Source organism: Zootoca vivipara, chromosome 1, assembly GCF_963506605.1.
Source record: "Zootoca vivipara chromosome 1, rZooViv1.1, whole genome shotgun sequence".
NCBI lineage: Eukaryota > Metazoa > Chordata > Lepidosauria > Squamata > Lacertidae > Zootoca > Zootoca vivipara.
The window spans coordinates 1,419,833-1,432,957 of record NC_083276.1 but is presented as its reverse complement, the minus strand read 5'-3'; the positions used below and the strand labels follow the sequence as shown (position 1 = coordinate 1,432,957).

The 13,125-nt window shown below is 52.5% G+C and overlaps 1 protein-coding gene across 9 annotated transcripts in view; it reads right to left on the bottom strand.

Annotated features, from left to right (window-relative positions):
• RGS3 (regulator of G protein signaling 3) overlaps window positions 1-13,125 on the bottom strand; it is a 75,474-nt gene that overhangs the window by 4,426 nt on the left and 57,923 nt on the right. For 6 of the 9 annotated variants that reach the window (XM_035136222.2, XM_060268570.1, XM_035136568.2 and 3 more), the window contains 3 exons: window positions 10,264-10,962; window positions 5,193-5,296; window positions 154-228 (listed from right to left, as the gene is read on the bottom strand). In XM_035136222.2, coding sequence (XP_034992113.2) covers window positions 154-228; window positions 5,193-5,296; window positions 10,264-10,962 — 878 coding nt within the window. The other 3 variants (XM_035136301.2, XM_060268709.1, XM_035136859.2) reach the window with 3 other exon arrangements.

The window sequence follows — 13,125 nt, the reverse complement described above, 5'->3', positions numbered from 1 at the left end:
GAAATCCACCCAGGATAGGAGGATTGCTACAAATGGAGAGGGGCCTGCAGGAAGGAGGAGGTTTGGGTCAAAAGAGGAGAAAAGGCTCTGTATGTGTGGCTCCAGGAAAGTTCTCCGGCTTGGGCCTCAAGTGCAGCTCCCGCTATTCCTTACTTGAGGGTCTTGAGGGCTTTTTCCGCCTCGTTCCGCCTTCGGAAGATCCCCAGCCGGGTCTTCATGTCTTTGGCCCTGGAGATGCAAAGCAGAAGGGGCAGGCAGGGGGTTAGCGAGGCTGGGTGGAAGCAAAGGAACAAGCCCAGCGACCGAGGGTCGCTTCCCAAGCCAGCCCCAGGGAGCGCAAGAGGCGTTTGGGGCGCCCGGCTCCTTCCTCTCCTTTGTCCTCAAGGGCAGGGAGGAAGGGGCCAAGAACAACACCGCAAAGCCCGACGCTAAGGAATCCAACCCTCCCCAGTCTTCCGAGTGAGCACACTGCACTCCGCTCTGAGGCTTTCCAGCCAGCGCCAAGACAGAGTGTCCCTGAGCACGCACAAAGGGCGCGCATTCCTTCAGCAGCAGTCGGGGGTGTCCCACGTACTCCTTCAAGGTGTGTCTCCGCTGCAGGCTGAGCGCGACGCCGACGCCGCCTCTTCCACGGGAGCATCGCAGGATCTCCGCGTGGAGCTCCACCGCCTGGGCCGCCTCGAGGGAAAAGGGCATGGCCGGGCGCTCCGGGGGACGCCAGCAGCCAGGGCGCAGCCAGGGCGCAGCCAGAGCACAGCCGTGTCTACAGCCGGCCGCCCGGCCGGCCCCGCCAGCCCCCTCGGAAGGGGAGCGGCTGCACGTGCGAGGGCCGCCCAAGGGCTCCTATTTCGGGCCGGGCGGGGCGGGGCGAGGCTATTTATAGAGCTCCTGGCGCGCCGAGGGTTAAACAGGAGGCGGGGGGGGAGGCAGGCAAATGTCAATCAAGGGGAGGTCGCGGCTTCCTTGGCGACCTTTGCGCTAAGTCCACGGGAGGAGCGGAGAGGCTGGGACCCCCCACAGCCCAGAGCCTTCTCAAAGCCTGCTCTCCTTTTTCTTTTAGGGGCCAGATCCACGTTACACGCTCGAAGCATCCCCGGTGCGCATCCCAGAGCGATCCTGGTGGGGAACTACAGTTTAGCCCTCCAACACCCATAACAAAGGGCAGCCACAAGGAGGACAGCCCTGTGAGTTAAAGGCGCCTTGGATAAGCTTAGAAAGGGCAGTGCGGACGGGCCCTTTTTCCGCAGACTCCGGGACGGAACCGCGCCTTCCAGGGCTGGCCCTAAGGCAAGGCTGGGTGGTGCAATACGCCAGGGTGCCGGGCTGCCAGGGGGTGCTGCGCCCGCCAGACAGCCCGGCCTCCCTCCCTCCCGCTGCGGGTTCGAGTTCCGGCCTTAGCCTGGCAGGTCGGGTTGGGGGCATGAGGAGGAGAAGAGGCTGGGCGCTGCGCGGCAACGCCCCCCCCCAGCAGAGGCCTCCGCGCCTGAGTCCGGCCCACCCTCAGCGCTCGGCCTGCCCATGCCAGGTCCCTCCTCTGCATCCGCGATGAGTTGGGGGGGGCGGCGGCAGAGGGACCTTCGCACCACAGCGCTCGATGTGGTTAAGATGGGCCTGGCACCTTCCCCACTCTGAATGGATTTCGTGGGCAGCCGCCTGCAATGGTCGCCCTTCGCCCTGATTGGTTCGCGGGGAGATTAATGACCGTAGGGTCAAGGCAAGGGTTAGCCCACCCTCCCCGGGGCAGCTTTCTCACAAGAAGCACCCTCTATTTTTGGCCTCCCATCCAACCTGAATGCCCACCCTCACAAACCAGGGTCAAATGGGGTCCAAATTTCAAATAGAATTGTTGGAAGGCAGAGTGAAATTGCTATCAAAAACGTGGAATTTTTTACAGGTAGGTAGCTGTGTTGGTCTGACGCAGTCAAAACAAAATAAAAAAAATCTTTCCAGTAGCACCTTAGAGACCAACTAAGTTTGTCATAGGTATGAGCTTTCGTGTGCATGCACACGAAAGCTCATACCTATGACAAACTTAGTTGGTCTCTAAGGTGCTACTGGAAAGATTTTTTTTATTTTGTATAATTTTTTGTTAGAGTGGTTTACAAAAGATGAAATGACAAAAGAGGTGATGATAAGATGGGCAAGAAACTTTGGGTACAATATGGAGTATGATGTGTGGTTGAAATTATGGAATGAATCACTGAAATTTACTGCATGTACCGCTTTGAAAGAAAATATATTGAAAATGATATATAGATGGTACCTAACACCAGTAAAATTAGCTAAAATGTATAGAATGTGTAGTAAATTATGCTGGAAATGTAAAGATAAAGATGGTGAATTTTATCATATGTGGTGGACATGCAAAAAAGTAAAAAGATTTTGGGAAATGATATATAATGAATTGAAAAAGATGTTTAGGTATACCTTTCCCAAAAAACCTGAAGCTTTTCTATTGGGATTAATAGGAGAGGAAATAGCAAAGGGAGATCAGAGACTATTTATGTATGCTACAACCGCGGTGAGGACCTTATTAGCCCAAAAATGGAAATCACAAGAGATACCGACGATTGAGGAGTGGCAGACGAAAATGATTGACTATGCAGAGTTAGCAAAGTTGACCTGCGGGATCCGAAACCAGGGAGAGACAAAGTTCCAAAGGGAATGGAGTAAATTCACTGACTATATGGATAAGTATTGTAGAAGTTTAAAGACACTTCCAGGACTGAAATAAATCCTACGAAGTTGTTTCAATCATGGGGGTGAAAAGAAACTGCGAGATAAGAGTGAGAAACAAAGCCGAATGACTGGAGGGAGGGAAGTCACAGCTCTGCAGAGCGAAATGAATTGAGATGGGTGAATACAAGAGGAAATGTATTTTTAAAAATTTGTTTTTTGTTTTTTTCTGTTTATTTGGAAAATTTAATAAAAATTGTTTATAAAAACAAAAAAACAAACCAGGGTCAAATGGGTCGCCCTTGAGACGCAGCGGATGTACAGATTAAGCATCATACCCGCACCTCCCCAACCCCCTTACTCTTAATTGAAAGGAACCCCCCCCAATTTATTTATTCATAGCTGATCTCCCAACGTCCTTTCCAGACCCAGGTCTTTTGGAGAGGTGGGGCCAGGGCCAGGGGGCTCGTCTCACCCCCAAAACGGATTTTTCAAGAGTCCAGCTCTGAGGATTTGCGCCCAGGCCACTCGTAGCCCACAACTCCGTTTTCAATGACTGACTGGAATGCCAGTGAGTCAACAACGTGGGGAATCGGTAAGAGCGCTCCTGAGCAAATGCAGAGTGCAGATTTAGAAGGGCCCACATGCATCTCTGAGCGTCCTACGCCCTTGTTTCAAAATAGTATTTCCCGGTACTTTTTCTTTAAAATAAACCCGAACGCCCTCCTCTTACTCGCGAGGAAGCCGCGTCTCCTGCGCTCAGGCGGGGCTGCTGCTGGCTCCCTCACCTCTCCAGGTACCATTCGGCGACCCCCCGCGCGGAGGGATGCATTTGCGTCCGCGGAGACCTCAAAGGCAGCTGAACTTCTTTCCCTCCCCGGACCCTCGTGCTCAGAAACGGGCGCCCGATCCTCCCCTCCACCGCAGCCGCCTAAATAGCGCGCCAACAGCGACACCCTGTGGCAGCGTCTCGCAACGACGCTTCCCAAGCGAGCCAAAGCCGGCCCCACGCTCAAGCATCTGCAGCGGGACTCCTGAAGCCCTCCCTGTGCCCACCGTTTTGCCCGCATCTGCAGAGGAGGAGGAGTGGCTGATTTAGATGCCCCGCCCCACTTCTTAAGGGCCAGTGTGTCAGGCAAGCTTCAAGCGGTCCTGGGTTCAGATCCCTTCTTTGGGCTAGAAGATGAAGGGAACGCTGTGGATGTAGCCTATCTTGATTTCAGCAAGGCTTTTGACAAGGTGCCCCATGATATTCTTGTGAAGAAGCTGGTAAAATGCAGGCTAGACAATGCTACCATTCAGTGGATTTGTAACTGGCTGACTGACCGAACCCAAAGGGTGCTCATCAATGGCTCTTCCTCATCCTGGAGAGAAGTGACTAGTGGGGTGCCACAGGGTTCTGTCTTGGGCCCAGTCTTATTCAACATCTTTATCAATGACTTGGATGATGGGCTTGAGGGCATCCTGAGCAAGTTTGCAGACGACACCAAATTGGGAGGGGTGGCTAATACCCCAGAGAACAGGATCACACTTCAAAATGACCTTAACAGATTAGACAACTGGGTCAAAGCAAACAAGATGAATTTTAACAAGGAGAAATGTAAAGTACTACACTTGGGCAAAAAAAATGAAAGGCACGAATACAGGATGGGTGACACCTGGCTTGAGAGCAGTACATGTGAAAATGACCTAGGAGTCTTGGTAGACCAGGCCTTTTAGCAATTGCTGAGGACACCCCGTTCCCTAAGAAAGTAGAAAAGTGGTAGACATACCAACACCCCCCCTTTCTAGGTTTACATTTTCCTGGTCCAGCAATGGGCAAGAGGGGTGGAGTTCAGGGGAGGCCAGCTGACCCTGTTTCTGACTTTGCACACAGGCTGCCCAGCACCCAGGGTCTCATTCTGCACCAGGCTACATAAAGCAGGCATGGGGACTGGTGTGGATGGGCTGCAAACTGCCTCCTCCTCTGGCTGCTGCGGCTGGTAGAAGAAGCCCCCACGCAAGGGGCTTCTGAGCATGGGCAGAGTGTTTTTCCTTCAGGAGCAAGCAAGCAAGCCCCACCCATGAACATACAATTAGCCCTGGAACACGCGAGGAATAGTCGGAGGATATCTTGAGCATGCAGAAACTGACCCCATCCCACCCCAGCTCCATGGAAAGGAACAGTAAAGGAAATAACCATTAGCACTCACTCCACTAGTGAGTCCACTCAAAGGAACCCACCACACTTGGGATCTGGGTTTCCAGGGTCACATCCATATCATGTATTTAAAACATGCCCCCCACACCACGCACAAAGAATCCTGGGAATTGTAGTGTGCTAGGGTTCTAACAACTCTTGGCACCCTTATCAAACTACAGTTCCCAGGAATCTTCACACAGGGGCGTGTGTCTGTTTCAAGTGGCATCTGAGGGCTATACCTGCCTGGTGTGGGGCATCCCCAACCCCAGGCAGGTACTCTGGGTCTGGCCTCAGCCCCCTCCCAAGATTGCTTCCCTCCCCTCCCTCGACTTACAGGTTCTTGTTTGTCTTCTTGCGGGCCCCTCGAGAAAAAACTCCTCGGTCAAGGGCCCAGTCGGGGTCCAGCAGGTGCCCATGTTGTGGTTGTTGATGCTGCTGCTGCAGGGGAGAGAAGCACGAGGATGAGATGGGAGGGGATGGGGATAAGCAGAAGCCCCTGGGGAGTGAGATGCCCCTTGAAGGCAGGCTGCAGCTGAGGGGGAGCCACCCTCTCCTGGAATCCTTCTGCCACCTCCAAAGACCAAGGGCCCAGCCCAGAACCCCTAGCCATGGGGTATCTCTGCTCCCTGTTCCTCCTCTTCCTGCTTCTTTAACTGTAACCAGAATGCAAGAACCGAATCACCGCAAGCTTTTCTTTGGAACGGTCTCCTCCCTTAATTTCTCTCCAGTTTATAAAGCATAGCAAGTCTCTGACTCCTTTTACTAAAAGGGAATGAAATTCCTGCTAATTGTTCACTTAGAAAGAGCACCATTTTTAAATAGGGTGTTTTGCTGCATTTATGCTCCTGCTGTTCTGCAATCTTTTCCTGCAACACCCCTCCTCCATATTTTATGGCTGTGCCAGAAGTTGTGACAACCTACAAAATGCAACAGAAGCTTTTCTGGATGAATTATAAGACATTTTCCCCCAAATCAACACTTTTCAGCTCCAATAGGTAAAGTAAAGGTAAAGGGACCCCTGACCGTGGGGTCCAGTCGTGAACGACTCTGGGGTTGCGGCGCTCATCTCGCTTTACTGGCGAGTGTACAGCTTCCGGTTCATGTGGCCAGCATGACAAAGCCACTTCTGGTGAACCAGAGCAGCACATGGAAACGCTGTTTACCTTCCTGCTGTAGCAGTACCTATTTATCTACTTGCACTTTGACATGCTTTCGAACCGCTGACCTTCTGATCGGCAAGCCCTAGCCTCAGTGGTTTAACCAGTAATCAAAAGTACTATTCATTGAATATACTGAAATAGGGGGCAGCCCAATTCTGTATTATTATTATTTTCATTTATTATTTATACCCGCACATCTGGCTGGTTATGTGTTCAGCTCAGAAGCAAGCCCCATTGTATCCAACACTGGGTTGCAACCTGGGAAGAATATAAATCCACACTTTTTGCACGCTCAGCTCAGGAGGATAATTTGCTGAGAAATTGATCTCTCTTGGTCAATTGCCTCCCTTCCCCCACCCGTGGGAATGGGCTCCCGAGCCAAGGAGCCTGAGGGTCCCGCAGCTTCCTTCGCCTGCTAGGTGAGGCTTTCCGGAGATTACTGGCCTGACTGTCTCCCTCCCTGGCAGAGACACTCCAAGAGGCAGCCTGCACCAAACACATTTCCTCCCATTGTTGGAAGGGGAGAGTGGGAGAGACTCTGCTGCTTCCATGCAGAGGCAGAAAGGCAGGCAGGAGCAGCTGAGCACTTGGGGCCCCCTCTTCCTCTCGCTGCTGCCAGTGGTGACAGAAAGGGGGCAAGCCCTCACCAGCACAGGGGTAGTTTCCAACCAGGCTGTGTGCTGTGCACACTCCCATTTGCTCTGCTTTGGGAAGCTGCATGCAAACGACCTAACAGTGGCTGTAGACACATTAGTGACTTGAAATGCAGCCGGGTCCTTCTTTTTATCTAGTCAGTTTCAGAATTGACACACACACACACACACACACACACAGGACTCCAGTTCAATCATGTATTGTAAACCAACTGGGGGGGAAAGTGACAAAGAAAGTCTATGAGGAAATAGCTCATAAAGGTACGGTATATCTGCTACAACAATCAATGATGCTTTAATAATAATTATACCAAAACCTAACAAAGACCCTACTAAATGTCCAAATTATAGACCAATATCATTAATGAATGTTGATGCAAAGATTTCGAATGCAATATTGGCTGCAAAATTACCAAATAGTTATTAAAGACTTGATACCTAATAATCAGACGGGTTTTATAAAAACAAGACAAGCTACAGTTAATATCAGATTAACAATAGATTTGATAAATTTAAACAAAGATGAAGGGGAGTTTATTATATTGTCATTAGATGCAGAAAAGGCTTTGGACAGAATATATAAAGAATTCATAGGGTTTGTGTTAAGTAAATTTGGTTTCCCTGGCAAAGCAGTCCCTTTTAATGTTTGAAACATAGTTTTTTTAATCTACCAGATTTGCACAAATGAGCAGGTGAAAAAATGAAATATATGCCTGTGTATGTGTGCATTGCCCACAGCCCCATTGGCAGCCTGCTGAGGAGCAACTTACAAAGAGGGCAAAGAACAGCCAGGCTAGACCAGACAGACAGACAGACAATGGGAGGCCTTGCTCTGTGTCAGGATCTTGCAGACTGAGTAATTGAACTGCTCTTGCCCGTTCACACACAGAAAGCAATTGTTTTTTTTGGGGGGGGAAGTGCTTTGAAATTAAAACAACAGCAACCCACAAACATGACAGAAACAAAATAGGAGGCTGGGGATATGTGGCAACATTCAATTTTATATTGGTTTTAATTCCCTTACTGGATTATCCCTCAGCTGGGAAAACCAAATCTTGATGGGAAACCGTTCAGACTGACAGCTGGATGACGAGGACCTGGTGTGGAGAACCCCACCCCCACCCCACCCCTCAGAAAATTGAGGCAGAAGCAGCTTCTAATCCACAATGAACTTCCTCCCTGTGTAGACGTGCCCTTCCGGTCTCTCCCTGCAAGGAAGGGCTGATCTGGAATGTCCCAAGCCATCCTGGAAATGACCGCCAGGAGGCAGCCAAGACACACCATGAGCCCAGCCTGGGAGTGTGGGAAACTCTTGGGTTGAGAATTAAGGAGGAAGGAGGGTTTTGGTAACCAGCTAGGCAGGAGCTGCTGCTGAGGACCAGAGGCGTAGCAAGGTCAGGTGGTACCCGGTGCATTTTTTTTTGGTCCTCCCTCCCCCCCTCCAAGCCTCAAGCCTACAACGAGCTGGCGGAAGGGGGGGAGCTTCACCGCTTTGTCGTTGGGGGGGGGGCACTGCTCGCTGTAGGCTTGGGAGTTATGGGCGGGGGGCGTGCTAAATGTCATCCCCCCCTCTTCTCCAGATTCCCTGCTTCACCCACTAGCCAATCAGATGTGAGGGCCGTTGTCCTCTCTCCTGAGTGCCCACCAGCAACTGGTCTAGATGGGTCTAATTTAGAAACTTTGCTTTACATCCTAGCTAGTTCTTATCATGGATTTGCTGGCTTTGGGTAAGCTACACTCTCAGCCTCAGTCTCTCTATCTGTGAAAGGGAGAACGCGGTGACTTGTCTGTGAGGATGATCGAGAAAGATCGCAGAAAGCATTCTGAGGTTTTGAAAGCGGGGACAAAAAAAGGCAAACAGCATCCTTATGAAACAGACTGGAAAACGGCTGTTCCTTTTTTACCCACCATGATGCCTTGGAATGTAAACAAACATTCTCTAAGGCGTAAGCAAAACGAGGGTGGTGGTTGTTGTTGTTGTTGTTGCCAAGCCATTCCAGCAACACACCCCACTGCCACATTCCCAACCAACAATTTGTGCAAAAGGCTGAAAGAAAGTGGCCTCCTGGCCAGTTCACCTCTCCCTCCCATGTCCCAGGTGGAGTTGCTGCTGCAGAGCACAGTGTGGGGAAAATGTTGCCCACCAAAATGAAAAATTAATAGAACAGCAGAGAAAATCCTGTTTGGCGAAGAGGCCGTTTTTTGGGGTGGGGGGGGGAGGGAGGAAGAGGGAGAGAAGAAAATGATCTCCAAAGAAATACCTTTCTAACGACTGTAGGCTTGGCTCTTGTTTGCATTTATCTGCTTGTATGTGCTGTCAAGTCTCCTGTCTCCAATGGAGAGCAGAAGTCAGCTTCTCGCTGCCTTTAGGAGGGTCACCCAGGGGTGAAGCATGTGCTCACACGCATGCATCTTGGGCAAGCAAATGATAAGAGCCCCCACCAGGAATTCAGGACTGGGCAGCCTCAGCCCTGCAGCTGCTGCCATCAAGCAGGCTTCCTGCAGCTAATCAGGTTAGATACAGACCAGTTCCTGGCCGAGGGCTCCAAGGAGGCTGAGCTGCAGCAGGTGTACCAACCATGAAACAGCAGCAGCAATAATGGACAAAGCGCAGAAGCTAGCAGCAGCAGCAGCAGCACATAGCTGCCCTGCCCACCGGCATCCTGGGCAGAAGTACAGCATTGCTCAGATTGACCTCTCCAGGGTTATGGGTGCAACAAAAGGCCAAAGGACATCTGGTGCCCCACCACTACTGAGAAGGCCCTCTGCCTGGTTCCCTGTAACTTCGCTTCTCGCAGTAAATGAACCAGCAGAAGGCCCTTGGTGCTGGACCTCAGTGTCCGGGCAGAATGATGGGGGTGGAGACGCTCCTTCAGGTATACTGGGCCGAGGCCATTTAGGGCTTTAAAGGTCAGCACCAACACTTTGAATTGTGCTCGGAAACGTACTGGGAGCCAATGTAGGTCTTTCAAGACTGGTGTTATGTGGTCCTGATGACAGGTCCCAGTCAACAGTCTACCTGCCACATTCTGTTATTAGCCGTAGTTTCTGAGTCACCTTCAAAGGTAGCACCACATAGAGCACATTGCAGTAGTCCAAGTGGGAGATAACCAGAGCATGCACCACTCTGGCCAGGCAGTGCGCAGGCAGGTAGGGTCTCAGCCAGCATAGCAGATGGAACTGGTAGACAGCCGCCCTGGGCACAGAATTAACCTGTGCCTCCATGGACAGCTGTGAGTCCAAAGTGACTCCCAGGCTGCGCACCTGGTTTATGGGTGCTGCTGGCACTTGGAGATGGCTGCAGAGAAGGCTGCCTTGGCTGGAAGCTGCATGTTACCTTAGCACTCTTTAGGTCTGAGCCGCACAAGGACTGAATCCAAATGTGCCAGTTATTGGCTTTCCCTGGGAAAGGAATTGCATCTGGAGCACAGAAACAAGCCTTTCTTCTCTGTCTAAAGGACTAGAAACATTTAAATAAGACTACCCCAGAACCCACTGCCTGCCTTTCTTGAGGAAAACACCTTCTGCCCCTATGCCAAGCGCCCCCACTGCCCCCCAAATTCCCTGCAGGCGATCCCTCTGCGCGCCCTACCTTCCGGTTCCCAACGAAGAGCAGGGTGAGCTGGTGGATGGAGCCCCCGTTCCTGGCCAGCTCCTTCTTGAGTGTTTGGGGGGACGGCAGTGTCCAGCTGGTGCCTGGGCCCTGGGCCTCGGCATAGTTGAGGCTGGTGTCAGAGGTGAAGCAGTGCCCGCCCCGCGGATCCTGCAGGAGGCTCCCCTCGCTGTGGGTGCGACGCCGTAGTGAGTTCTGGGCGCTCAGCCTGCAGGCTGGTGGCTCGCCGGCCGAGGCTTCAAACATGCTGCAGCGCTTCACCTCCCCTCTGCTCAGGTAGGCTTCGTGGCTGTCTTCGTCTTCCTCATCATCATCTTCTTCTTCCTCCTCCTCTTCTTCCTCCTCCTCCTCTTCTTCCTCCTCCTCCTCCTCCCCAAAGTCCGCTGGGCCATCAAGATCAAATGTGGCGATGGCCGCTGTGTCCTCCAGCCGCAGCTTGGGGATGGCGAAGGCTGTGGGGCTGAGGTGGGTCTCTTTGGCCCCTTCCTCCTCCTCCTCCTCCTTGTGCTTTCCAGGGCTGGGGGCCCCCTTCTCCCCGGATGCTATTGTTGGGGGGTCCTGGGCCACTGCCATTGTCTCTTCCATCGAGTCCTCCCTCATGGTGTGGGCCGTGGGACTTGTTCTGTCCTCCTTTGTGGAGGGCAAGGCCCCTGGTGCGGCAGCCTCTGGCTCGAGCATCTGGGGGAGGGGAAGAAGGAGAGAGAGGAAAAGGGTCAGCCACATGCAGGGGGTAGAAGTAGGGGTAGGGGAGGCACCAGGAGGAGGACCAGAGGGGCTCAGGTCTAAAACTGCAGCAGCAGGAAGATGGATGGCTTGAGTTGAGATTCCTGCCTTGCAGGGGGTCTACAATTCTATGAAGAAGAGGGGCTCCAGAAGATGCCTGGAGACCTACCCTTGTGACCCCCGAGAGGTGTCCATTTCCTTCAGAGAGTCCAGGGAAAGATACAGTTTGGGAAGGGAGCAAACGTCTTCTGTCCTAGAGACCACCTACAGAACTATGATCACCCAGCCCACCCCAAGTCCCAGCACATTTGGGAACTGGGGCAGAGAAAAACCTGTCCTCGCTTGCCATGAGTTCTGTTGGATCGGGACCCAAGATCCTTTACAAAGCGGGAAAGGATACCAAGGTATAAGGATCTCTAAGAAAGCCACCTCAGGCCAAGTCAGACTGCTTGTCTCTTTCCCACTTCTCTGCTCTGCTCCAGCCACAGGCAGAGGCCCCTTCCTCATCACTTTCTTCCCCAGAGGCTCCTGCGGGTGGGGCGGGGCCCTCTGGCTGGACTGATGGGAGCTGTGGTCAGGCCAAGACATGTGCAAACATTTGCTTGGGTTTCCCACAGTCCTTAGGAGAGGCCGCACAAGAGCATTTAACAAACCCTCTTTGGAGGGATGGCTGCCCCACCGGAAAAAGGCCCAACAGGAATGAAGAAGTGCCTTTGGAATGGGAAATATTACAGGGATTACATTAAATTCCTTGCAAATTCAGACACAGGGTCTGAAGAGCTAAAGATGTGCCTGAGATCTTCCTGAGAAGATCAAAAGCCGCAGCCTCTGCCTTGGAGGCGTCTCCTTGGATGCAAGTTCCAGAAACAAAAGAAAGAGCCGCCCTTGACTGACGGGCAGGTACGGGTAGGTCCACCTAACTCCACTCTGCCTTCACTGACTGGCCGCTGCCCTTTCTTTCCCAGCCCTGCCCGGCTGGGATCTGGGTCCTCCTGCATGCAAAAGGGGTGCTCCCAAAATGTGTTACAGCCCTTTCAATTGCAGATGGGAAACTGGGACAGGTCTATCCCTGCCCCCTTAGCCTGGCGTGTGCAGAGTCTCCAGGCGCTCAGCCTGCAGGCCTGGAAGCAGCTCCCCTGAAGAGAAGAGAAGAGCTTGGTGTCCAATAGAAGTATCCCACAGCCACTAGCCAGGCACCTCCAGGAATCTCACAAGCAGGGCACTAGGCAACCATCACCCCTCTCCCAGTTATCTGTCCCCAGGGCCTGGGACTCGGAGGTAGACTGCCTCTGGAGATGGAAGATCCATTCTATACTGGCTAGCAACTAGTGACGCCTGCATGATGCAAGAATGATCGAATCCTCTTTTTAACCTGGCAGCCATGTGTGGCGTCAGCTGTTGTGACCTGGCTAGAAGAAGCGGCCAGCGGCTTCTCTGCTTTCCCCACTCCTCAGCCAAGGGCCGATCCTTCTGTAATTCAATCAGGTTGGCCTGCTTCTTGCTTGCCCAGCCCTCCTGTCAGCGCAACCAGCTGAAACAAACAGAGGCTGCCTGCTATCACAGCACCACTGTCGGCAGCAATGGCAGCTGAAATTCTTCCAGGGTGCACGTCATGCACCAGGAGCTGCTCAGTCAGCCAGAGCCACTTAGGAGACCCAGCAACTACCGTAGCAAGCAGCAAGAGTGGCCCTTGCAGAAGTCAGGAGGGCTTACTGGGCCAGAGAGCAAGGGCACCTCTGCAGCTGGACAGGGGGGGGGGCAACACTGGACCTGGAAGCCTCGTGCCTGCACAGAAGGAGCCTCCACCTACCTGCTCTTCAGGGTCAAAAGAGGGTGCTAGTCTAGGGAAACACACTGCCAATGGGCAAACACCAGGCACCCTATTGGTCAGGCAAATCTTGACTTGGCTAGTAATTTTTGACCAACAACAATTCTCCTCCTCCCCAAATATCTTCTGGCAGATGCAAAGGGTGTACAGAAGCTAAGAAAAAGCAGGAGCAGTTCCTGAAGTTTCTGCACTTTCCCAAAACTTAGTGCAAAGGACCATTCAAAACACTTTGCCCCCCCCCCCGGCTCCTTCCTTGGGAGAGATTTGGGAGGAAGATGGAGAAGATGGAG